Source organism: Acomys minous (genome assembly GCF_964271855.1).
Source record: "Acomys minous genome assembly, chromosome: 9".
Lineage (NCBI taxonomy): Eukaryota > Metazoa > Chordata > Mammalia > Rodentia > Muridae > Acomys > Acomys minous.
Genome location: NC_140490.1, coordinates 116108810 through 116134336, shown reverse-complemented (window position 1 = coordinate 116134336; position 25527 = coordinate 116108810). Strand labels below are relative to the sequence as shown.

At 41.0% G+C, this 25527-nt stretch overlaps 1 protein-coding gene across 4 annotated transcripts in view; it reads right to left on the bottom strand.

The window, feature by feature from the left end:
* Positions 1–25527, bottom strand: part of PTPRR (protein tyrosine phosphatase receptor type R) — a 230162-nt gene that overhangs the window by 74392 nt on the left and 130243 nt on the right. For 3 of the 4 annotated variants that reach the window (XM_084794134.1, XM_084794136.1, XM_084794135.1), the window contains 3 exons: positions 22547–22702; positions 16146–16256; positions 6430–6698 (listed from right to left, as the gene is read on the bottom strand). In XM_084794134.1, coding sequence (XP_084650260.1) covers positions 6430–6698; positions 16146–16256; positions 22547–22702 — 536 coding nt within the window. Of the gene's footprint in view, positions 1–6429; positions 6699–16145; positions 16257–16371; positions 16531–22546; positions 22703–25527 lie in introns of those variants that run through there. The other variant, XM_084794137.1, reaches the window with a different exon arrangement.

Below are 25527 nucleotides of genomic sequence, written 5' to 3'. Positions count from 1 at the left end.
AAACACACCAAGAGGAGTAGACAGCAGGAAATAATCAAACTCAGGGCTGAAATCAATACATTAGAAACAAAGAGATCAATACAATGAATCAATGAAACTAGAGTTGGTTCTTTGAGAAAATCAACAAGATAGGTAAGCCCTTAGCTAAACTAGCTAAAAGGCAGAGAAAGAATACCTAAATTAACAAAATAAAAAATGAAATGGGGACATAACAATAGCTACTAAGGAAATTCAAAGAATCATTAGGTTTTACTTCAAAAACCCGTACTCCACAAAATTGGGAAATCTAAACAAAATGGATGATTTTTCTCTATAGACATCACTTACCACAGTTAAATCAAGATCAGATAAACAAATAGACCTATTTAAATAGACCTTGAAAGGACCCTAAGGGAAAAGTTGGACCAGATGGTTTTAGCATAGGATTCTACTAGATTTTCAAAGAAGAGCTAATGCCAATACTCCTCAAACTATTCCACAAAACAGAAACCAAAGGAACACTGCCAAACTCATTCTATGAAGCCACAGTCACCCTGGTATCTAAACCCCACAAAGATTCAACCAAGAAAAAGAATCTCAAACCAATCTTCCTTATGAACATTGATGTAAAAATACCAAATAAACTACCCACAAACTGAATTCAAGAACACATCAAAAGCATCATCCACCATGATCAAGTAGGCTCTGTCTCAGAGATGTAGGGATAATTCAACATACAAAAAAAATCTACCAATGTAATCTACCATATGAACAAAATGAATAGAACGCCCCCTGCAAGATCATCTCATTAGATGCTGAAAAAGCCTTTGACAAAATTCCAATACTCCTTTGTGATAAAAGCCTTGGAGAGATCAGGATACAAGGCCCATACCTAAAAATAGTAAAGGTCATATATAGCAAGTTGATAGTCAACATCAAATTAAATGGAGAGAAACTTAAAGCAGTTCCATTAAAATCAGAGACAAGACAAGGCTGTCCACACTCTTTCTATATCTATTCAGTATCTGAAATTTTAGCTAGAGCAATAAGACAACTAAAGGAGACCAAAGGGATACAAACTGGAAAGGAGGAAGCTAAAGTATTACTATTTGTAGATGATATGATAGTATAAATGAGTGACCCTCCCCCAAATTCTACCAAGAAACTCTTATAGCTAATAAACACCTTATACAAAGTGTCTAGATATAAAATAAATAAGTAGCTCTCCTATTACAAACTATAAATGGTCTGAGAAAGAAATTAGGGAAACAACGCTGTTCACAATCGCCACAAATAATATAAAATATCTTGGTGTAACTCTAACCAAGCAAGTGAAAGAGCTGTATGCCAAGAACTTCAAGTCTTCAAAGAAAGAAATTAAAGAAGATATCAAAAGATGGAAAGACTTGCCATGCTTATGGATCAGTAGGATGAACATAGTGAAAATGGCCATCTTAGCAAAAGCAATATACAGATTCAACACAATTCTCATGAAAATACCAACACAACTCATTGATACTCTTGAAAGAACAATACTCAACTTCATATGGGAAAACAAACAAACAAATAAACAAAAAAACCCAGGAAAGCTAAAACAATCTTATACAATAAAAGAACTTCTAGAGACATCACCAGCCCTGGTTTCAAGCTGTACTACAGAGCAATAGTAATAAAACTGTACAGTATTGGCACACCATGCCAATTTCTTTAGGAAGATAAACCTGAAGAGAATACAATATGAATTAAAGGAGGGAAAGAATTAGATTTAGATAGAGGGGATGAAATAAAATAGTGTATGTGCTATGTAATGTATGTTAATTCTTATAGCTTTTTATAATCAGAAAATTCATTTCAAAGATGAAATAATGTAAGCCAGGCCAAGGGTGAGGAGCGCTTCAGTAATGAGAAAGTGGAGAAGCAAGGGCCAATATGATTGGGGGAGGGGGGAGAGTAATTAGAAGTAGAGATAAAATAACTACTATAACCTCCACATTATATGGATTTTTAATTTTCATAATTCTCAGTATATGTTTTATATCTATTTAAGCATGTGCATTTACTCTCTGCGTCTCATTTTGCTTACATTTTAACCATATGATATTATTGATGCCAAGGATGAAACATTTATATAGCACGACCCAAGAGCTTTTTGAGACAGTCGACTAATGAGGCAGCCTTTACGGCCTCCTGGTGCTATAGCCAGACTTTCATGCAACAAATAGAAGAGCATTAATTAGCATCAGGATCAATCTCTAGAAATGAAAAACATGATGCCTTTTAAAAAGGCACCATTAGAATATGGAAGCCTAAAATGTTAAGGCTTAAAGGGAGAATGTCAAGAACATTATTTTGACTGTATAGGCTCTATAGGCCCTTATCCTATCACTTGTAAAGCTACCCACTAATCCATGTTGACAGAGATTTATGGCAGAAAGATGGGAGTGAGAATAAGAGAGGAAGGAAGGGCTGACGGGATGAGCAAAGCGTCTCCCTGCTGGGAGATGACCTGAGACTAATTTCCAGGAGCCCCTACTCCCCAGAGGTCACATTCTACATGTAAGAGATAAGGCAGCTATTACATAACATATATGCTTCCTCCCCCCCCCCCAGAAGCTCACAGTCTATTGGCTATGGTAAGTCAGTAAACTGAAATTGACAACAGACACACAAGAGTTCTGTAAGCAGTCTATGCATAGAAGTTTTGGGACTAACACAGAAGGAAGCAGAAGATGAATTCCTGGGCTGGTGTTGGGCTACACGGGTGAGGCATAGAGTCATCAGGAGGAACTGACCCTGAGTCATTCAGGAAGAAGTGAGAGATGACCTTCCTTTCTCCCAGGCCTGTTTGTCACCTTTGGACTGTCCTTGTTTTCATGCTGTCAAGATGTTTTGCCATTGAATTGCTTAAGGAAGAAAAGTGAAAATAGAAGGCAAAGAAATGTGGATTCTGTCAAAGGTCAAGTCCTTGGTGGGAAAACACATCTGAATGTGTGGGTGCCAGATAAAGTGCAATACAAATTCAAGAAGAGTAGAGAAAGCCAGAGAAAGGCTCCATGGACTCACAGGAGGGAGCCGTGTTGGCTCGGGTGATATGAGAGCACCAGGGCTGGAGAGACATGAAGGCTGAGCCTGGAGAAGAGGGAGACCTTCAGCAGGGGCACCCAGACCCTTGGCAGAACCATGAGAAAAATGGCGGGCAGAAGATACTGAAGGGATGAAGCCTTGGCATAAAGCTTCCTATAGTTCGACTTCAGCTATAGTAGTCAGCAGCGAGAATGCTATGGTACCGCAGAGTGCGTTGGACACAGTCTAGAGAGGGAGGGAAAGGAAGTCATCACTGCAAACAGAAGGACTTGCATGAATAGAAAGAAGGAACAAGTTGGTAGCAACAGCCATGAATGCACTTCTGAGGACACAGGATGTAATGGACATTTCAGCAAATGACAGGTTGGATGGATAATACCAAGGCCGGTGAGATGCTTACATTTTATATTGGGAAGGTCCTTTCAAAATCTAGATGAAATCCTCAAGCAGGCAGTTGAGTCACTCAGAAAGGGGCTGAGATCAAGCTTCTACCATTTAGGCGAGTTAGAGAGAAATAAAACTATGTTTCTTGTTTCTTTGATTTGTAGATACAGATCCATTATTCCTGTAATGGTGGTGCTTCCTAATAGTACATAGGGATAGGGAAAACAACGGACAGATCCTAGTTGTGTAGTGTTTTAGGAACTTTAAAGAGTTTAGTATGGTGAATGGAAAGACAGCACAGTAGAAGGTAGGATGTTTGTGGGTGCTCAGTAGACCAGAGGAGGGATGCTGAGAAACGGGCAGTCCTTGGTGCCAGACAGAAAGAAGAGTGACGCACGTGTTTTGTGTTGAGTAGGCCATAGAGTGCCAACAAACCAGAAGAACACAGGAGACAGAGGACGGCAGGATGAAAGTGGACGAGGCAGCAAACATACTTTGTACCTTTAGGATGAGGAGGAAAAGACAAGAGTCATGGGAGAAATGACCCAAGGGAATGGACATTCTTAGATATAAAAGAAAACTGACTTTTAAGTGAATGGATAGTAAATATTAGGGAAGGAAGTTTAGCTGAAAAGCGAGGAGACAAATCGGTAAATTTACTAAGTTAGGAAGGGCTTGGGGATGTAGAGAGAGAGCACATTTCTCTTGCTTCAAGAGGGGAAGGCTTTGGGAGCAGGGGTTCAGGGACAGTTGTAATTATTGACCAGGGGACATGCAAGCATTTAACACTGATTAGACTTTAGGTTTTTAAAATACCAGTTCTGTGTGGATCACACATATGAGTAGGAAACCACTTGATTACCCTCCCTTCTCGAACATGCACTTCAATTAAATGGATACATGGGTCTTTAACCTTATGCTTCATGAAACCCAAACATGCTAAGGAGATGGTCTACACGGACGCATGCTACTGACAGCTCTTCTCCCGGACAATGTTACACTGGCCTTACTTAGAATTACTAGTGCATGGAACCAATTAAAATTACCCTGATTTTTAAACTGTTTATTACTATCTTTAAATCCTCTTTAGTGTACCTTCCCCTCATTGCCTAGGTCCAGGCCAACCTTTCCTGCTACTCCCTTGGATGACCACTGATGCTCAGATCTCGGCCTCAAGGCTTCCCTCTGAAGCAACCACACATTCCCAAGACCGAAAAGAAGCCGAGAATCCAGTCCATGCTTTCCTAGTTTAGAAGGAAGTGAAGGGCAGATGAATGATGCATCTGTGGGTCTGGATCTCAGTTTTCCAAACCCTAAGTCACTGTCAGGGGAAAAGGTCTGTCTCACCTTCATTTACAGACCAAGTCTGAGAAAGTCATTAAGCTATATCCAAGTGCAAGAATGTCGCCTGGGGGCCACCGTAGACTGTCAGGAAGGCAACAGGATTTTGTGAAAGGAGATAGGGTGAGTGATTTGAATACCCTCTGTTTCCCATCTAGTGAGCCTTCAGCCGTTTGTTTACCAAGGGTCTTTGTAACTGATCACAGCAAGTGTCTCTCCTGTCATAGCAGTCACTGGCAACACATCGGAAGAATTTTAGATCTTTCCCTTCTGAGGCAGAATCTCACAGCTCAAGCTGACCTAGAACTCACTATACAGCCTGGGGTGGCCTCGAACTTACGATAACCCTTCTGCCTCAGATCCTTCAGTGCTGGGAGTACAGGTGTGAGCTGTCCCACCTGGATGAAGTTCAAAGAGTTGAATGGTGCATTTTGTATTTTGAAGTATTTAAAGCTCTAAGACATACTTCTCTAAAGTGTGTGTGTATGTGTGTGTGTGTGTGTGCGCGCACGTGTGTGCATGTGTGCTGTGTGCATGTGTATGTGTGTGTGAGCATGTGTGCTTGTGTACATGTGTGTGAGCATGTGTGCTTGTGTACATGTGTGTGTATGTGTGTTCATGTGTGTGCATGCGTGTGTGTACGTGTGTGTGTGTGTGTGTGTGTGTGTGTGTGTGTGTGTGTGTGTATAACAATCCTGTTTCCATAGAACATGGAGATAAGTAACTGGAAGTAAAGGAAAATGAACATATGTGAACTGAACCCTAAAGACAGAAAAATGGTCAGTGATAGGAAGTGAGGACATAGGAGAAGTGCATTTGCTTCTAGGCTTTCAATATTCTCACACAATCCTGGTGTGCAGGGTTGGACACAACATGAACATTTTTACAATAAAACTAAAACTTACTGTGGGCTTGGAATACAGGTCACTGATAGATCACTTCCGTAATATGCATGAGGCACTATGCTCAATTCTACACACCACCAGGAAATAACAGAATTATTTAAAAACACTATGGAAAAAGCTTAACTGATATATGGGGGGAGAAAAAAGGGAAGCCTTCATTATGTACATTGCATATTCTAGGTTTTTTTCCCTACTGGAACTTGCTTTTAATAAAAATGTATCATATGAGTAACTACATCCAAAAGTAAGGTAATCTATACAAAAATATAGATCTCAATATGTTCTTCTCATTATGGTTAAACAAAACAGAAGCAAAACTTTAGACAAATTAATACACGGCACAGATTCCTTCTATATGACTCCAAACAACATGAGTGTCTTGCATTTATTACAACCCCTTTATACCATATTTGATTATAATTAAACGAGATAACTCTACGTTTGGTTGGTGGCCCCTGATAAGCACTTAGTGAGCGGTGGTAGGAACTGCCCCATAGTTGAAGATGGACTGTGTTTGAGTCTACACGTGCTACAAAGAATCAGATGTGCCCGAAAGGTTTTCCCAAGCATACTGAGACTCTGTGACACGAAACCTACTTCCCAGTGCCCATGTGGTGGTAAACGATCCTACCCCATGGTCAGTTTCCAGTTTCAATCTTTTTAGCTAGAGGAAACTTTTCAGAAACAAAGCGAAGCCAAGCCAATATGTCGGTGGGCTGTCTGTCAGGGCTCTTACCGCTCCTGAAGTCCGATGGGCTTCATCTTGAAGGGAGAAGGGCAGACGGAGGTAGAGGTGGTGTTTTTAATCTCAGGAGTGCATCGGCCTTGAGGGTCCACAATGACATTCAGTACACCTGGCGCTTGCTCAGGCTGGACCATGCTGTGGGCTGCCTTGGCCTCTGACGGTACTGGCTGCAACGCAATTGGTGACAGGTGGATCGCCTGGTTTTTCTCTTTATCTTGTCTCAAGGAAAGCTGAAACCTTTCTTTTAATCTATAAATAATCTGCAAAGAGAGATATAAGGGCTTCTGTGAGATTTTTGTGTCCTGGAAAACAAACAGAATATGATCTCCCCTGCCCCCACTCCAACCTCACATTAGAAGACACAACAAAATGAACATTAGTGATAAAGTAGGGCCCGGGCTCTAATATAATCTTCTGGGTTTTTGTGGCATTGTGGTGGTTTTTTTTTTCTCCTGCAAAGTATATGCTTAGTACACAAATAATATCTGTCTAAGGTCAAGCCGACACGGTCACGCATCATCCCAGCAGGCAGCACTGACAGGGCTCAGTGCAGGCATAGGGCAGAGGCAGGGGCAGCGCAGGGACTGTCGGCCTTTGACTGGTATTTTCAAATAGCCTGCATATACATCTTGACTGTTTGTGTACATGAATATGTTTCTTGAGGATATGTTCAAGAGGAAATTTGGCAACAATTCTACAAAGATGCAAAATGATCGTTTGAAATCTTGAAATTCCGGCAGAGAAGCAAGGCTTATAAAATATCAGTAAGAATAGTTACGCTATAAACAACCCACCCTTATCTTGGTAAATATGTCATTAGTAAAACATCAGCTGGAGAATCTGTTAAATGCGTGACCAAACAACACACAGGACAACTATCAAGGAGTAGAGTGGATAGCTAGAATTTTCTTAGTTTCTCTTAAAACTTTTAATACACACACACACACACACACACACACACACACACACACACACACACACAAAGTATCTTTCTGTGTTTTATGTGTGTGTGGGTTTTGCCTGAGTATGTTTCTGTGTACCGCGTGCATGGCTAGTGCCCAAGGAAGGCAGAAGTGTGTTCTGGCTGCCCTGGAACTGGAGTTTTAGACGGTCGTGAACCACCAAGTGGGTGCTGAGAACTGGGCACAGTCTTTTGGGAGAGCAGACAGCACTTTTAACCACTGAGCCATCTCTCTAACATAAGGCAACCATTTTTAAGGTCTTAAAAGACTGAGCTAGACTAGTGGGACGCCAATTAGCTTGCAGAACATTACATGTCTATACAGCATCTCCATATTGGACGATCCCTCCCATCTTTCCCTGCTATGATCTTGTGTGCCATCCCCCCTCGCCCCCTCTCCACCCTGAGGAATTATCCGAGTTTGTCCCATTGCATTTCCGACCTCCATTTCTAACCCCACCCCGTTCCCTTCCAGAACCATGCGTGTATCTTTATCAATTCCTCATTGCTACCCTCATTGCTAACTTCATGTTAGCCCTTCTATCCCACTCTCTACAAAAGCCTCCCCTTTTTTTTCCCAAGTGTATTATCAGGGTGTGAGTTGATGAGCTAATTCCTATGGTGGGAGAGTTGACAAGCCACTATCTGCACTTATGAACATGAACAGCATCCAGGGTGTCTGCATCCAAGGCCTCAAGACGTTGACTGCCTGGTTTAATTTCTAGGATCTGTTGGCTGAACAGGCATGAGTTTAGGACAAAGATTTCCTGGCTTTTTCTAGTCATATTCCTTCTAGTTAGTCATGAAATACATTCTGTCTTCCTTGTCTTTTCAAAGTTCTTTTAAATTCTACCCATTTCTATACTTTAAATCTTATATATAATCTGAGCTCTATGTCTAGGCATATATGTGCACACAGATATGTATTAATCTAAAATTATGAAATAAATACCAATGAAAATTGTTTTAGAATATTAAAAATATTTCCCAGGCATTCTCAGAATAATACTGAGGAAGAGTCTGTTTAAAAAGGCAGGTTTATAAAAACAGATCAGAATTCAATCTAATATGAACTATGAATGTGAGATTAATCTCCATGAATATGATCATATTTTGTTATTTAAACAAATTTAAATTTAAAAAATTAAAAAGAGAAATAAAATGCTCTCCCAACTGAGTGAATTATTTATTAGCAAGTTGTAAATCCTATTTAGAACTTACAGCACAGGAAGCATCATTAGTAGTGCACATGACAAAATTAGAGGCTTCTTCTGATGTGACCTGGGTTTCATTCCCAGCACCAATAGGGAGACAAACAATTATTTCCAACTCCAGCCCCATGGTATCTGTCACCCTCTTCTGGCCTGGTGCACATAAATTCAATGCAGGCGTACGTATAAGTAAAACAATACATAAAATAAATAAAGCATTAGACAAAAATGAAATGCTTTTATGTATTGATAATGGCTTCTTTAGGAAAAAAAGCTGTGCACATATCAGGTATAGTGAGAAAAGCATATCATATATTAAACTGCTGGGAAATTAAAACAAATAATTTTTAAAAAGAGCTCATTTTCTCAATACCTGGACACTACAATCTCCAGCAAGGGAAAATGAAATCTTACATGTGTGAAACCATGACACGTGCTTGTGATTTCAGCACTGGGAAGGCTGAGGTAGCAGCAGTTGAGGTCAACTTGGGTTACACACCAAGGACCCACCTCAAAATCCTAACAAACAAACAAACAAACAAACAAACCAGCACATTTACTTCAGTGGGCTCAGAATGTTTCCACACAATTGTTCCTGCACACGGGGAAGACAGATGTTAATTATTAGAGTTGAGCTCCTTCCTTTTATGATGCTGGTGTTTCATGTGCTTTTTGGAGCCGTGGAAAAGACGGTGCTGAAGGTGGATGCTTACCTGCAATTTCTATATATTTTGCCACCATTCTGCAGTACGGACACAACAGGACAACGCCAGCCAGATGGCATGTAAGTGGGAAGCTTACTGTGTTAAGCTAAACCCAGAACTACTGAAATATGAGTTAATATAGTTTAAAGTGGGATTGTATTTTAAAATTGCAAACAAGGCATTTTTTTTTCTGAGCGAAGAAGTAAATATATCTATGCCTTGAGGATCCATTTAATAGAAGGGGTGATGTATATATTTTATAGTTTAAGTTCTTCACGTATGAATGTAATACGCATGTTGGAATACTTGACTTACTTGTTTATATTTTCATTTTGAAGACATATTATATTGTGAAAACAAGATCCAGGATACGGTTGCTCTTAATTGCTCTCAACAGGCCACTTTATGATTACAGGAGTGTAAACAAGATCTGGTCTAAAGTCCTTCCCTGCTACAGACAGTTTGATGAGGAAACAACTGACGTGTATTTTATAATCAGTAATCTATTTTACCTCTGGCTTTTAACCTGTCTTGGTGTAGTTTGCATACAAAATTACTTCTACAGCACTAATCAGGAAAAAAATCAGAGTCTGGAAAACACTTAACAAGGGTATGGCACTTAAAAATACTCAAAATACCGGACTGATTGATAAAAAGTATGGAATAAAAGATGAGGTTGCTGCTGGCAATGAGGCAGTTTTCATGGATTTTAGTTATAAAGCAGTGGGTTTTTCAACCGCCTAGCAGAAATTTTGTCCTGCATAGGATATTTGACAATGTCTAGAGAATTTTGGGGAGATGATGGCCCAATGTCAGGGGTACGAAATGGACAAAGGCGTGGGTGCTGGTAAATGCTCAGCAGTGCCCAGGGAAGGCCACCCTCTCCCCGCCCTGCCCCCCCACCCTGCCCCCTCATCCCACTCCCCCAACTCAACAGTCAGCCCGTGGTGATACTTTTTCCTAAAGGATTTATTTATTTATGTTATGTATGAGTGCTCTATCTGTATGCCAGAAGAGGGCATCAGATAGCACCATACACAGTTGTGAGCCACCATGTGGTTTCTAGGAATCGAACTCAGGACCTCTGGAGGAGCAGGCAGTGCTCTTAGCCACTGAGCCATCTCACTAGCCCCCTTGATGATGCTGTTGAGCAGCCTTTGAGTAAAGAATCCAGGCCTCATATGTTATAACCTCTTGTTTCACAGTGAGGCCAAAACAGACCACTTATAGAACCCAAGCTATAAAGCCTAGAACCCAGGCGTGCGATCAATCATTCACCTATGGCTTCTTTCAGAGCCACACATTCTCCTTCCTGACCTTGTTCTCAAAGCTTCTGGAAATGTGTGTCAGACCCTTCTCTGCCCAGATTGAACCCTCAGATGCAACATTTGCATATTTTCCTATGAGAGTTTACTTTGATTAAAGAACTCATTCTTAAAGCCTAGCAGAGCAATGGAAAGCTAACACCTTCCCTTCATTTTTTTTTTTTTTTGAGCTTGTATTGGAGCTTTGGGATGCATTAAAATAATTTGATCATTTGAGGGAGGAAAAGAGGAAGGAATATTGAATAAGAGGAGCTATAAAAGCTGCATAATAGTATGGGGAATATAAAATGGCAGGGCTGAGACCCAAGGAATGCGGGAATGACAGGAAGCTAAAGAGAGCCCTTTAAACGCTTTGCAGCTATAATTTCCATTTTTAACATCTCACTCACAAGTAACAGGAAACACTGTGTTTGGATTAAGGTGCATTCTAATTTTAAAATGATGGCACCAATCAACTGTTCTGTACGGAATTTTACAGTAAGTTACGAGAGAGTTTATTCTTTTAATGTCATGAACATTCCTCCTATATCCTGGAAACGAGGCTGTGTAGATGCAGAAGAGGCAGGTGACTATGGTCCTAGGAGCTTAGAGCTTTCCAGGAGACAGATGGGGAGAACCACAGCTAGTGCAAGGTACTAAGTGCAAAGGGGTGTGTCCTAAGCACACAGGTATGGAGTAGCATGCGCTTATCTGTCTTGCTGGGTGGAGGCCATCTGATAAGCACAGGCACACTCCTGTGTTCCCAGACCTATCTGTGGCTAGAAATAGAAGTCCACAGAATGAGTGACAGGGATAAAGGAAGCCATGGTTGACTCCTTTAAGGAATCAAGCAGAGGCACGGCAGTGAGCTTAGACCTTCAACCAGATGCACTTGACTTTGCATTCCAGCCCCTCTCACCCTTCCCCTCCTCCCACGCGTTCCCCACCCACTGCCCGCTGTGGGTCAAGTCGCTTATCTCTTCTGAATCCTGGCCTGCTCATTCTGTAAAGCTGGGAATTTACAACGTTGTTTTTGTGTCCTGCAGTAAATTTAGGACCGGTAAGTATGCAATATTACAGAAGAAATGAATTATTGTTGTTTTACTCCTTTGAGTAAGAGGGCTGTAGACTACTTAAGTCATAAGAGGAGTAATTTAAGCTACAGGCCTGCTTCGGCCATGATGTCATAGTCAACCGTATCAGCTATGTACCTCGGTCTGTCTCCCTTATCCATAGAGGTTATACATAACAAGCATAGCTTTTGACATGAACTTGCCGCATGATGCTCACAGCCTAGTAGCTCAGCACAGTATCTCCTGTCTCACTCACCAGACCATGACTAGAGAATCCTTTGCCTTCTACCTGGATCTCTCTTCTGTGGGTCTGCCATGCCGGCACTTTTAAATGTCAGCCACTGTTTGTTTGCAATTTCTAAAACTGCTTTCCAGAAGCGATCTAGCCTTTAGACATCTCTATGTACATCTCATTAGTACTTTTACACTTTTAAATAAGCCTGTAAGTACGTCGGAAGGTCTAATTTAGATGATAAATGGTGTTCTTTCTGTTATGTACTCAGGCTTAAGAACTGATTCTTCTCAGGAATCCATTTCCTCCATCAAAAAACAGACTGAATGGAGTGAAAGTTGCCCACGCATTTTTTTTTCTTGGAAAATTCTGTTTGTCTATTTGCCACTGCTCCACCCACTCTGCATTCACATTTGAGAGGTGCTAAGTAAGTCACACATTTGAAAATGTCACGCGTGTCTACTCTTGTGTCTGGCAATATATATTCCTTTTTTTTTTGTAACTTAAGGAAAGTAAACAATATGCCACATTGAAAAAAAACCTTGCCTAGTTTTATGCTACTGTACATGTACTGTACAGCACATGTAGCCTTTCAGTACAATAACTTACCTACGTAACGTCAGAATGAAATCACCTGCTTTTCAATTCAATCTTACATAAGAAGGCAGGACACAAACAATTATTATACCTGATGCTTCATAAATATAATTAATGCCACGAGGAACATTCCAAATTACAGCTTTTTTTTTTCTTTGCCATGGAGTTGTTGACAAAAGTGTTAAGGAACATTGCAGTTGTGCATTTGAGGGTCAGAGAGTGCATCTAAGCGCCTTTCAGCACAGAATATATGCTGTGTAGTGAATACTAAGAGATCCTGGCAAAAGATTAGTTTAAGGCAATTAACCCAAAGTGTTTGGACTCAGGAAGGTGACTTGATCCTAGAGAACCGTATCTGACATGCCTTGAAATGTGAGCTGCGGCAAGTTGTGTCAGAACAATTTAGCTCCGCCTTAACCCTATGAGAGATTACTATTTGTCCGTGAATATCGTGAACACTGTCAGACCCTCTGCTCCCCTTTAAGTGACCCCTACGCAGTAAAATTTAAGGTAGTGTTTGAAATCAACCAATCCATAGTATGTCATGTATTCAATGGTCACCTGCGCACTGGCCGAGGGCTCTTGTCTCCATCTTTATCCCCCAGCCCTTACCACGCTTCTTTTCTGGAGAGGGACCACATCCACTTAGCAAACAAGCCAGATGACACCTTGTCTTTTCCTTCCTCTGGCCTTCAGGGCCCTGCAAGTCCCATTCCCTCTACCATCACACAGCGCTCCGTCTTCGATAGCTGCTCGTCCCCACTTCTCCCTGTTCCAGTTCACCATCATCATCTTTGTCATGAGGACCCTGGAAGCACCTACCTGCCCTTAGACTTCACACGCCCCTTTACCTCAGTCACTTTCTAAGCCAGGGACTTGTCTTTTACATACACTCACATAACAGGAGCACTGCTTCCATCTCCCCTCGCCAACCCAACAACCTAAACGTGTTTTATCCAAATACCATCCCACTGCTGTCCTCTCTGTCTGGCATGCATATTCCATGCATGTTTGTACCTCCCCAAATGTCTGATGGTTCTGCCTCATCACTCACTGCCTCACTGTCTTCTTTGTGGTCCTTATCACAATTTAATACTTACCAAAGAATTGATATGACTTTTTTATGTTTGTGGAAAAATTGAGTCGAAAGTACTCTGAGTTCTTATATATGTTTGTTTCATAAATGTCCTGCTTGGTGTAGTAATTTGTTACATTGGAAGAGCTAGTATTGATACATTAATATTATTGACTCATTGCCACATTGTAGATGTACATTTTACACACTTGATGAATTTATAATGCTGTGCAGTCATCAGAATGCAGAAGTTCACTGCCCTAAAAACCTATATCCTCTACACCATAACCTCTCCACCCACCATGGTTTGACAGCAAGGATCCTTCCAATATCTTTATAGTTTTGTATTTCTCAGGACGTCATATGGATGAGGTCATACAACAGGCTCACTATTTGGTAGTTTTAAAATGTTAATCTTTGCCCTGTTTCTTTTTATGGTTAAAGCTTCCGAGGCTTTATGTGCCTGCCCTGTCCCTCCCCACAGCGGGTCACCTGCACGAGAGTGTGTGGCCTGTGATTGTGCTGCTTGAACGAACGGGTGAATCTGGAAGGCGCCCAGCCACATTACCCATACTTCCGAAGCATTCCTGTACTTGATTTGTTCTAGTAACACCGGAACAGACTTATTTAGGTTTGTGACATTTACACGGATGCTTTGCTATATTGGAAAAGTAGGAGTTAGCCTTGGACCTAAGGAGTTGAGGGTGCGACCCTCTAGGCCGTTTTGTCTAAGACCCATGCGTGGTTGTACGAAGTTTGGGGGGTACCTCGACATTACAGGCAGTGACTCTGAGCCGTATCTTACCTATCCTTAGCATCCCTGTTCTCTTTCTGCCTATGAACTGGCTCCCCACCACGTCCCTCTCACCTTTGTCTTCTGAATCTTGCTCATTCATCCTGTGAACAAACTTGGTCTCTCTCTCTCTCTTTTTTTTTAATCACTTTATGTTCTTTTTCCTTCTCTACTTCCTCTTTATCTCACTATACTGATCGGGACTGAACACGGGAGCTGACAGCTCTAAGCAAGTGTCCTACTGAGCTACACTCCAGACCCTGCAATCCCTTTCATCTGTGAAACAGAATACTTCACAATTATGACTAACAAGTTAGAGAGCAGAATTTGAGATTTCCTATGCTAAGGAAGAACATATATCTTAAAGTGCAATCAGCCACGAGAAGGAACCACACCCTCTAAACAGGTAGTCAGAGGCCTCTTCTACAGTCTCCTTAAAACTTTCAATCTTTTTCATTAAAATTCTTTTCCTTAATATCCACCACTTAAGATACAATGTATCTTTTAAGCTTTGTTCTTAAATTATTGTTTTGATTATTGTGTCACAATTTTTAGAAGTTCAATTTCTGATCCAAAGGAGGCATCTTTGTATCTGTTAAGATGGAAATTTTAGAGTGTTCTGGTCATTTCCTCTATTTTGAGATCTTCGAGACATGCCTGTTTTCACTCTCCGTGTGACCTTATTTGTGTCCCTGAAGTTCAGATCCTGTGATCCTCTCTCGCTCTCTAGACCAAGTCTCAAGCTTTCCGACACTGTTACCAGAGCAAGAGCTACAAATGAAGAAAATGCAACAAAACGCTTGGCAACACTGTTGATTATAGATGGAATCATTAGTATCTTGTCTTTTTTTGGGGGGGTATGTAAAACAAAGCAGGAAGCATTTCTTAAGATGTGCAAGTTAAAAAGAATGTAAAACACAGAAACAGATATTAAACCCATTTGTAAACTTCAAACGTTATGCTAGGTCACAATTGAAAAAAATAATATTAATAATAAAAAACCCATCACTTTATTTGAAAGTTAACTATTAGCTCATTCAATATTGAAGCCTGGCCTAATTTAGTGGGTTGGGTTTATTTTGGATTCTGCTTTATAAAATCAGGACCATGCTTTGTTGGTCACACATCATGCCCTGCAGAACAGTTGCAGCACATACGTTTGTTCTTATGCATGATTCTTGCAACTGGAAATGAGCTAGCAGTGAGTGGCTTATCTTCAAGGCTATAACTGTCTCCATTAACGCCTGATATTTCTTAGGATACCTTCAAGGCTATTTATTTATTTATTTATTTATTTATTTATTTATTTATTTTTAAGGCTATTTAAAATAAAGAAATGAACCCTTCCTTTGGGAGTGCCCTAAAGACATATTTCTTCAAAATTATATTTTCCTGTGTCCCACAAAGATGATAAAAGAGAAGGAATAACGTCAGCCCCAAATGTGCACTTGAGACTTCAGTGACATTAAGGGCTACAGTGACCTCAAAAAAAAAATCACATAGGGGTTGATCTAGATCCTAAGTACTTCCGTGCAGCTCCAGCCTCCCCGTACGGGTCAGCATCCACACTTCCTCACGTCCACACACTGTCTTTCAGCAATCAGTTATCAGCTGCCACAAAAACGGCCCCAGCCTAACACCACTGTGGACTGACTTCTGCTTCCAGTCTTTTCAACATTCATTCAAGTGGCAAAATAGCTAACATTACTAAGCAGTGGGCTCCACAAAGGCTAAGACACACAAAGAAACAAACTTACCATCAAACAGGTTACTATAATAACAAAGATGCTGAGGAAAATGACGACAGCGTAAAATCCTTCTTTGCTCCAGATTTTGTCTGCTTCGTGCTGCCCTTGTAAAACATTTTTCTTTCAAAAGCAAAAGAGAAAACCCGGTGTTAATGGAGAGCTTGAGGAAACTGGCGTTCTTATCAGACTGTCAACATATTTTTAGCTTGATTCCATTCAGTGTAGTAAAACACACCTCCGCCCCCTCGGCCTCAGCTGCTTCTCTAACTGTCCAGGCACAGAGGGACGGGCCACCCATCCTCTGTTCAAGAGATCCTGTAAGGGAGGGGCTGGGCATGGAGGGCAGGCTCCTGGGTTCTTGCCTTCCTCCACATCCTGCACTACCCCTCTTGGAAATTACCTGGTTCACAGGTGAGAGAGCTCTGTGCTTCTCTGTGCCAAGAAACTGTTTCCAAAGCTCTCTGTACTCTGAGTCCCCTCCCACAGCCACACCGCCTTCCAGCACTGCTCCTTACTTTTAAACAAAAGTGAAACAGGTGCGAACGGAAAGCTCGTGATGGTTTAATAAACAAGCCCCGAGGTTCGGAGCATTGCTGTTTTGTTTTCTTCTTTTTATCATATCCTTTCCCCCCTTAAATGGAATGTGCTTTGTCAAAATCTAATGCAGTATCCTACGTAGACATTGCCAGGATAATATATTTTATTAAAGTAAGAGGGAACACCCACAAAGTCAGAATTATTTAGTAAGAAATGGTAAAATAAACAAATAGAATTATTTTAATTTTTGTTGCTTTCACTCCTTGCTTTGGGAGTGGAGCGGGAGAAGAAGTGTAGATAGGATGTGACAGTCTCTTGGTTCCGTGTTCCTCTTCCTTCAAGACAGAAGAGCACACTGATGGACGCCTCAGAACTTTCATTTTCTGTTTTAGGCTGATTCCCTCTGAAGCTCAGCCTGGCCTGGAACTCAAGGCAAGTCTCTTGCCTCAACTTCTAGGTGCTGGGATCATAGGCATGGGCTACCATGTCTAGATATGGAAATGTTTTATAAAGTCAAATGACATTGTAGACTTATAGGCAAAGAAACCTTAAGTTGACAAAACCTAGGTGGTATCTGGATAGGAAACACATAAAGTCTGTATCAAGCAAAGTGTTTCCACTCACTGCTAAGACCATTTTACAGTCCTTAGGGAGAGTATCTGCTTATCCTGGACAGACAGCCCCAAAGACTAAGACAGTCTCAAATTAAACCCATATTCTATGTGCCTAAATGTTGAGCTCACTTCCAGTTCTTTAAGGTTAAAAGGGGTACGTAGCACTTGCAAATTAGAAACTACTTTATGGAAATTTTAATATCTGCTCTCAATCAAATGTTCGTAGAAAGGTGAGTGAGGAAACTTGGGAGTTCAATTATGATGACACAAATCATTTGGGAAGAGACTTGTGCATGCCCCACTACCTTGAGCTTTTCCTAGGCAGATGCATAGATACAGAAAATGATTTATGTACAAGCTTTGATTAACAGAGCGTCTGCAAGTACTCGATTGTTGAAATGGTTAGTAACTTAGTACGCTGCTGGAAAGACTGGGTTCCTGTGACAACATTCTTCCGCTTTTTAAAAAACAGGTAGGCCATTTTTGGGGGGGGGGTGGGCTCTAGTTTCTCTGTAAACAAGGCTAGAAGCTGATAGAAAGCTATTGTGAGAATGGAGCTGAAGTTTTGTTTTGTTTTTTTGTTTTTTTCAGGCAAGTAAATGGCATCCATTGTTTGCTATAAAAGCGAGCTAGTTAAGCCTTCATGCAAGCAGCACACATTTGTCAAGTTTAAGGATTTGAGCTTAAAGTCATGGAAAACTTGAAGAAGGGGCGTTCGGAGGGTGGAAAAAAACGCTGTGTTGGTTGGATCCATTTTCTTCCTATAATACAATGGTTCTCAGAGCATAAACATGTTGTTTTCTGTGGAAGACAGACTTGTTTTGATTTTATTTTTTTAAAGTGAAGCAACAAGGATGGAAGAATTATCCTGCATCCTCCCGTACTCCACCCCCAGCTAAAAAGGCTCTTGTTTTGAACCAGAACTTAGTCACTGCACATTCTTAGTAAATAGATTTCCTCCTGAGTCATTCGGCCCCTGCTGTATCTGCTGGGAGATCTAAACAGCCTGATAAGGGTAGGGTAATAAAGGAAAAGTTTGTAGTCAGGAGGCCACACATCAAAAGGTCGCAATCCACAACAATCTGGAATCTAACCTTTGCATAGAGTGAACCCAATGGCTTTTAGATTTGGTCAGGGGCTGTGCGTTCAGTAAATCACAGACTCCCAGGCCAGGTCAAGTGACTGCCGCTATAACATCTTTATGGCTTATTTCATAGCTGCACTGCTCTGCTCTTTCGCTTGGGTGCAGTGAAAGAAGATGATGTGTTATCTAAACCTCGAGACATTCATTTCCTTTCTCTACGACGATGGCCTCTCTAGCTGGTTTCTAACTTGGCGCCATGCAGTTGGTTCGGCCGTGCACTCCGCCATCTCTTGCAACCCCTTTCACGCTTCCATTCTTTTATTCTTTCCGCCCCCCTCCCCCTCCCCACAAGTAATCTGCTCACTTTTAAATATGGAGCGTAATGTTTTAATGATTATCTAACAATTTTGGGAAAATGCAAATGAAAATTAAAATAGTGAGTTTAATTTTATTTCTCTGGAATTTGCTTTATGGAGCAAGTGGGAGGCTGTTTTTTTTTTTTTTTCTTCTGTTTTTGTTTTTATCTTTACAGGCATCTAATAATTAAACAATATGTGCTTTACACTGTTCTAGGTACCACATAAAAGCAATACTGTGGTGGCTCACAATGTAGTCCCAGCACTGGGAAGGCCTAGGCAGGAGGAGGATTATCACGAGTCCCCCACTATCATGAATTTCAGGCCAGCTGGTCACACAGGGAGACCTTGTCTTAAAGACTCCCCCCCCCCCCAGGCGCTGGTGATGGGGGGGGGAGAGATCTCTTTCCTTCAGGAAACTCAGATAAGAAACAGATGATTAACAAAAGTAATTCCCTATTTGGTAATTTCCTTTCTTTTTGTTGTCGTTGTTGCTGTTGTTGTTTTTTTTAGTCATTTTCAATTAAACAAACAAACAAACTAGGAACATAAGGAAAGTGTAGCAAAACCTCACTTTTTCGTGAATATAATTACCATAAATTAGATGCTTTGAGACTTCATTGTGAAATTTGGCATCGGATGTAAGGGACAGCCCAGGGACTCATGTTTGTCCCCGCCTGTTAATGGCTAGTCTGCCGCAGTAAGATATATTTTGAGGGTTACAAGGTGAGAGAGTGTTGAGACATAAGCTGTGAAAACTAGAGACACAGGAAGCCGTGGGAGCTTTACACAGCCCCTCCCACTTCTGTAATGCTACTTCGGACCAATGGGAAGCAAGGACTGGGTCTGCAGATGCGTTCGGCTTCCTCGGCTTCCTCGGCTTTCTCCCTGGGAGCATTAGTGTCTCAGGACTGGGCCTTCTAGGGCTGCTGGACCACCAGGCCAGGCCACCTTGATGAAAAGCCACTTACACCCAGTTCGAACCATCCACAAGCTCTCACCGTGAATATCTTGGAGGTTAGACAGACCCTAGAGTTTTAGCTTCCAACAAATTTATGGGAAAACAGCATATTGAGGTCACTAAATACACTTGTTATTTAAGTTTAGGGCAGACTTTGGCATCTCTTGTGGACCAATAACTTTCTCATGAGTGGTTATGAGTGTAGCCATCTCCTTCACTACAGTTGCATGTTGGGAGGTTCAGCCCCGCCCCAAGTGCTTGGTTTATCATGTGCTTATCTTAATGTTAATCTCATATGAAAACAGACATTGTGATTTTAAACTTATATCATCATCATCACCACCACCACCACCACCACCATCATCATCATCATCCTTATCATTACTATTAATTTGAGACAGGGTTTCTCTGTGTTGCCCTGACTGCCCTGGAACTTGCTCTGTAGACCAGGCTAGTCTCAAACCCAGATAAACCCAGATCCACCCACCTCCATCTCCTGAGTGCTGGGATTAAAGGCATGGCACCACCACTGCCTGACAATTTCTATATTTTAAACCAGAAATATAAATTTTAATTAGTTCTTCTTGAATAACAGCCATCACATTCTTGCTGTGGTCCTCACACTAAAGTTACCTGCTTGTGTCTATTTGCTATCTGTGAGCACAATTCGATTAATGCAGCTCCACGTTTATTGGCTTTGCTTATTTGTTTTCTTAACTTAGGGTAGGACTTAGCATGATGTCATGCCATGTGTTAGTCAGCTTTTCATATTGCTTCCTTTGCGCTGCTGTACAAAGCAAAAGCCCTGAAGACAAAGACAAAATGACATGGCATGTCCCCTCAAGGAGCCTATGGTGCAGAGACAGCCTTGAAGACAACATAGCAGATGGTGTTTCTGCTCTAAGCTCAACGTAGACATGATGCATCGAGCACCTGAGCTGACAATGGAAGGGATGATAGAAGCCTTTTCCGTTAGCCAGGCTGATGAAGGCTGAAAGGTGTATATAAAGACCAGGTTACAAGCATGGAGGGACGGGATTAAGGGTCATGATACCTAACAAATTTAGGATTGCTCCAACACAAACTAAGGAGTAGCCCCTCAGCAGTGACAGATCACGGCACGTTCCATACTGAGCAATCTGGGCTGCATTCTAGTGTATTTTGAAACCAAAGAACACAAAGTTAGATGCACACTGAAGAAGATTACTCTGATAGCAAAAAAAAAAGAAGCAAGTTTTGTGCAGGAAGGAGAGGAGCGCGGCGGTGGACAAAGCTAGAAGCAGCAGGAAGATGTGCACGTAGAGGGTGACTGCTGTCTCGGTTCAGGAGTGACAGACATGTAGTTGGTTCCCCCACCTATGGCTTCTGCGTCTGCAAGGTCAGCCAACTGTGGCGAGAAAATACTGCTGAAGAAAATACATCTTCAATTCACCTGTACAGTTTCTTGTCACTATTCCCTAAAATAATATTTTTTAAGCAATTCTTCACATTTTAATTACACTATATGATGTAGGTATATAAGTGATTTAGAGAAAATTTGATGCATATGGAAGTGTGTTCATCGGGTATACGCAGATGTAACTTCACACAGGAGATGTGAGTATCTGGAGCTTTTGGTGCATATTTGTGTGGTGGAGGCAGTCACATTTCTTTGCTACAAACAAAATCTGAGGATTTCCCCATATATTTAAGAAAGTTAACCCGTATGTCAAGTCCATTAGATAAAGACTTATGTGTGTTTTGAATCTGAAGAAACTGAGGCTCGGGGTGGGCAACACTGTACAAATGCAACAGCTCTCACAGAGCAAAACTGTCTGCTCAAGATTCCAATAGTTGAGTTTTTAACTCTAGGACCTGTAGCAACTGCTGAAATGCAAGTCTAGTGCTGGGTTTACTAGAAAGAGGAGTGACATAAGCAGAGAGTCAGGGTTTTCTTTGTTTTGTTTGGAATTAGGAACCCAGACTGGCCTGCAAGGTGCTCTCTGTGTAGGTGGAGCTGACTTTGACTCTCCTGCCTCTGCCTCCTGAGTTTTGGCTTCTGGTGTTTCAGGGTGCCCCATCGAGACACTCATGCTCCCTTCCTCCCTCTCTTCCTCTCTCCCCCCCCCCCCCCCCGTTGAAACCAGTGTCTAACACATGCAAGCGTTGGCCTATATCTCACCCCTGAGTCGTCACTTTGAGGCAGTTGTTTGATTTCCATGCAGCCTACTTTCTGTGTATACATGTTTTTCCTCCAAAGCCAAATTCCATGACTTTGTGAACTGAGTTGCATCTTTTTTTAGGATGCAGGTGGTTCTAGTGACTTTGAGTTTGATGGGGGGGGGGGAGATTATGAGAGATTATTCACTGTGTAGAAAAACAGAAGAGATGGCACAGAAACCTTTTTTCAAGTGTCAAGTTTAGAAAACACCAGTGGTCTCACACATAGGAGAGAAGTATTTCACATAATTCCAACGTGGGGGCAAATGAGTATTTTGTGACTATTTTGACAATGAAAGGGATGAGGAAGTGTTCACTTGTTGAGGAAAAAAGACCAGAGTGATGTTTTTGTCGAGTGACAAACCCATCTAACTAGTATTTCTTGTAGACAGTTTACTTAAAAAAAAAAAAAAAGGCAAGGTCACAATGGCTTCAAGAATCAGGTGTCAAATAATGGAACTTTAACACAAAAGGTGAATTTTCTTAAGGAAAACACATAAACTGGGAAGCACACCAGACTCTGACCTTTAGGGAGATTGTGTTTTAAACTCTGCACACAGCTTAAGGGCTTTCATCTCAAAGGCTTATGGGTTGCATTAGCAACTCATGCCAAGCGCAGATTTTTTTTTTTTAATGAACTGCTCCATGCAATGCCATACCTCAGGGGAGATGTCTGTAATTCCAAACTGCGGTAAACTCTGATGCAAAACATCGACGTTAAGCGAACGCAGCACTTCCTCAGCCAGCAGGGCCTCCGGCTCTCCTGGTTTCCGGTTTACAGGAGACACAAACAACTCAACACGTCTCTTCTTTTCCTAGTGAGAGCACACCGTTTGGGTATGTTAAAGACGTTAAAGGAAGTTGGGTAAACTCTTCACCTGTTCGTCACAAACAGTGAAGTCGGGTTCTTAGCATCTTTGACGTCATTTTAGGCAATGATGACTATTGACTAATCTCTCCTCGAATTATTGTCACCAGCCTGAAGTCTGGAATCTTCAAATGGCCTTATTTTAGATAGTTAGAATTCCAGAATGTGAACTTCTGTCTTTTGCTAGATAAATTATTTTCCTTTTCACATTTAACATATATTTATACAATCATATATTTAATACATATTAATGTAACAACATAATATTAATAGATAAATAATACATTAATCATTACTTAGATGTTATAATTTATATATAATAAATAATATCTAATATAAAATATAACTTACATATTATAATATATCATGGCATAATATATTAGAACTATCTATAATATAAATTATGTAAAATACATAAATTATATTATAATATATTACATATCATATCATATCGTATTATATTACTATACTAAAATCTATAATATGTTAATATATTAAAATGTGAAACAGGTAATAAATTATTATCTAGTGAAATATATATTATATATTCATATGTATATTGCTATTGTTAACTTCAGATATAACATAGGCTGGCTCTGATCTCTGCATCCTGTGTTAGCTTCCTTCTAAATGCTAGAATTATAGCTATGGACCAACTTAACATATATTTCTCAGAAGCTCCCTGAATACTTATGCTTAAAGTCATATTTTAAAGTCAAATGAGTTAGATGAAAGCCAGTGTAAGTGTCAGCTGTCAGGCACCACTGCACTTCGTCTTTCCTCATCGCCTGTGTGAATTCGAAGGCTGGACTGGCCAAGTAAGATGCCAGATGAGCTTTGACATTTTTTCCCTCAATAAACGTACAAACTTTAAAACATTCCCCAGCCGGGCATGGTGGCGCATGCCTTTAAGCCCAGCACTTGGGAGGCAGAGGCAGGCGGATCGCTGTGAGTTCGAGGCCAGCCTGGTCTACAAAATGAGTCCAGGACAGCCAGGGCTACACAGAGAAACTCTGTCTCGAAAAGCCAAAACCAAAAACCAAAACCAAAAAATTCCTCTTGGTTGTAATGCATTTAATAACTCTAGGCCCAGAGTCAAGGCGTCTATTCACCTAAGCTAGATACCTGGACACAATAACTGACTTTATTTTGAAATAGTTTTGAGAGGAAGTCTTCCTAAGTATCCAAGGCTAGCTTGGAACTCCTTATGTAGCTGAGTCTGAAATCAAACCCTAAATCCTCTGCCTCTACCTTCCAACTACCAGAGTTATAGGTGGCCATCAATATGCCCAGCACAACCTTTACTTAAAAAATATTTTAGCTTATTTATTTATTTTATATGCATGTATATCTGTGTGAGGGGTGAGATCCCCTGGAACTGGAGTTGCAGAAGGTTGTGAGTGGCCATGTGGGTGCCAGGTTCTTTGGGAGAGCAGCCAGTGTTCTTAACCACCAAGCCATCTCCTCAGACACAAACTTTACTCTTAAAGATGTTAACAAATTCTGTATTTTCTTTTTTGAACTAAAACTTTTGAAACAGTTTTTCACTCTCTAAAAATTGCAGACTCACAATAAATGTTTCTGTGTGAGTTGAAACAACTCAACTTTTACTCACAGAAAAATACTAAGAAATATAAATTGACTCTCAAGACAAATTCTGCCCATACCTGAGAATACAGCTGTAGATACAAGTTGAGAGTAGAGAGCTTAATCTGAATGAGGTATACAATTTAATGAAATGAAAGCATTTATTTAGTCCTTGGTTGGGTTCTCCATACAATATAAATGAAGAAAGATTGTAAAGCAATACGGAAAATCCTGAGATATCTTAATTATTTAATATATTAATTATTTAAGTATTTTATATAATATTATTTAATTATCGTATATATTATTTCATCTATCTGCATGTGTAGGCATATTCACGTGCATGCACACGCATGTGAGTGTGTTGTATATGCATGTATATGAAAAATATGTGTGTTGCAGCCTGTGGAGGTCAGAAGGTGACATGGAATCTTCTAGAACTGGAGCGGCAGGCAGCTGTGAGCTGCCATGTGGGAGTTGGAAACCAAACCTGGCTCTTCTACAAAAGCAGTTAGTGCTCCTAACTCAGGAGCCACTTTCAAAGTCTCTGTCATGTGAGGCTTAGACAACAAGCTTTTGGCAAGGAAAAATAAAAATTGTCAGGCATGGTGGCACACACCTTTAATCCCAGCCCTCCAGAGGGAGAGGCAGGCAGATATCTGAGGTCAAGGCCAGCCTGGCCTACAGAGAAAGTTCCAGGACAGCCATGGTAACACAGAGAAACCCTGCCTCAAAAGCCAAAAAGAAAAATAATGGGATTTAAAATTGACCGACTTAATCTACATTGCTTACACCGATCTTCAGTGCAAATGAGATCCCGCAGCTCATGGTGTCTAGGTTCCCAGACACTGAGAAAGTGGGGTACAGAACAAGTGTGGGTAACTGGGGTGATAGGCCTGGAGTCACCCTACACGGTGGATCCTTTGGTCCCTTAGGTTTCCCTCAGCCCTGCCTCAGATGCCAATCTTAAGCTTTATTGCATGTGAGCTCCTGGGGTAAGGATCCGCTCATTTCCAGCCACACATAATCTTCTGCTCTGTGCATCCATCATCTATTGATAACTTGAAGATGCGTTAGTAAACAGGGTCTTGAAGCCTGGTACAAACGGTTCCACCCACTTGGACAATACTTACAGAGTTGTGTCAGGTTGCTAGGACAAGTAAGGAGGTCCTTACTCATGCCTAT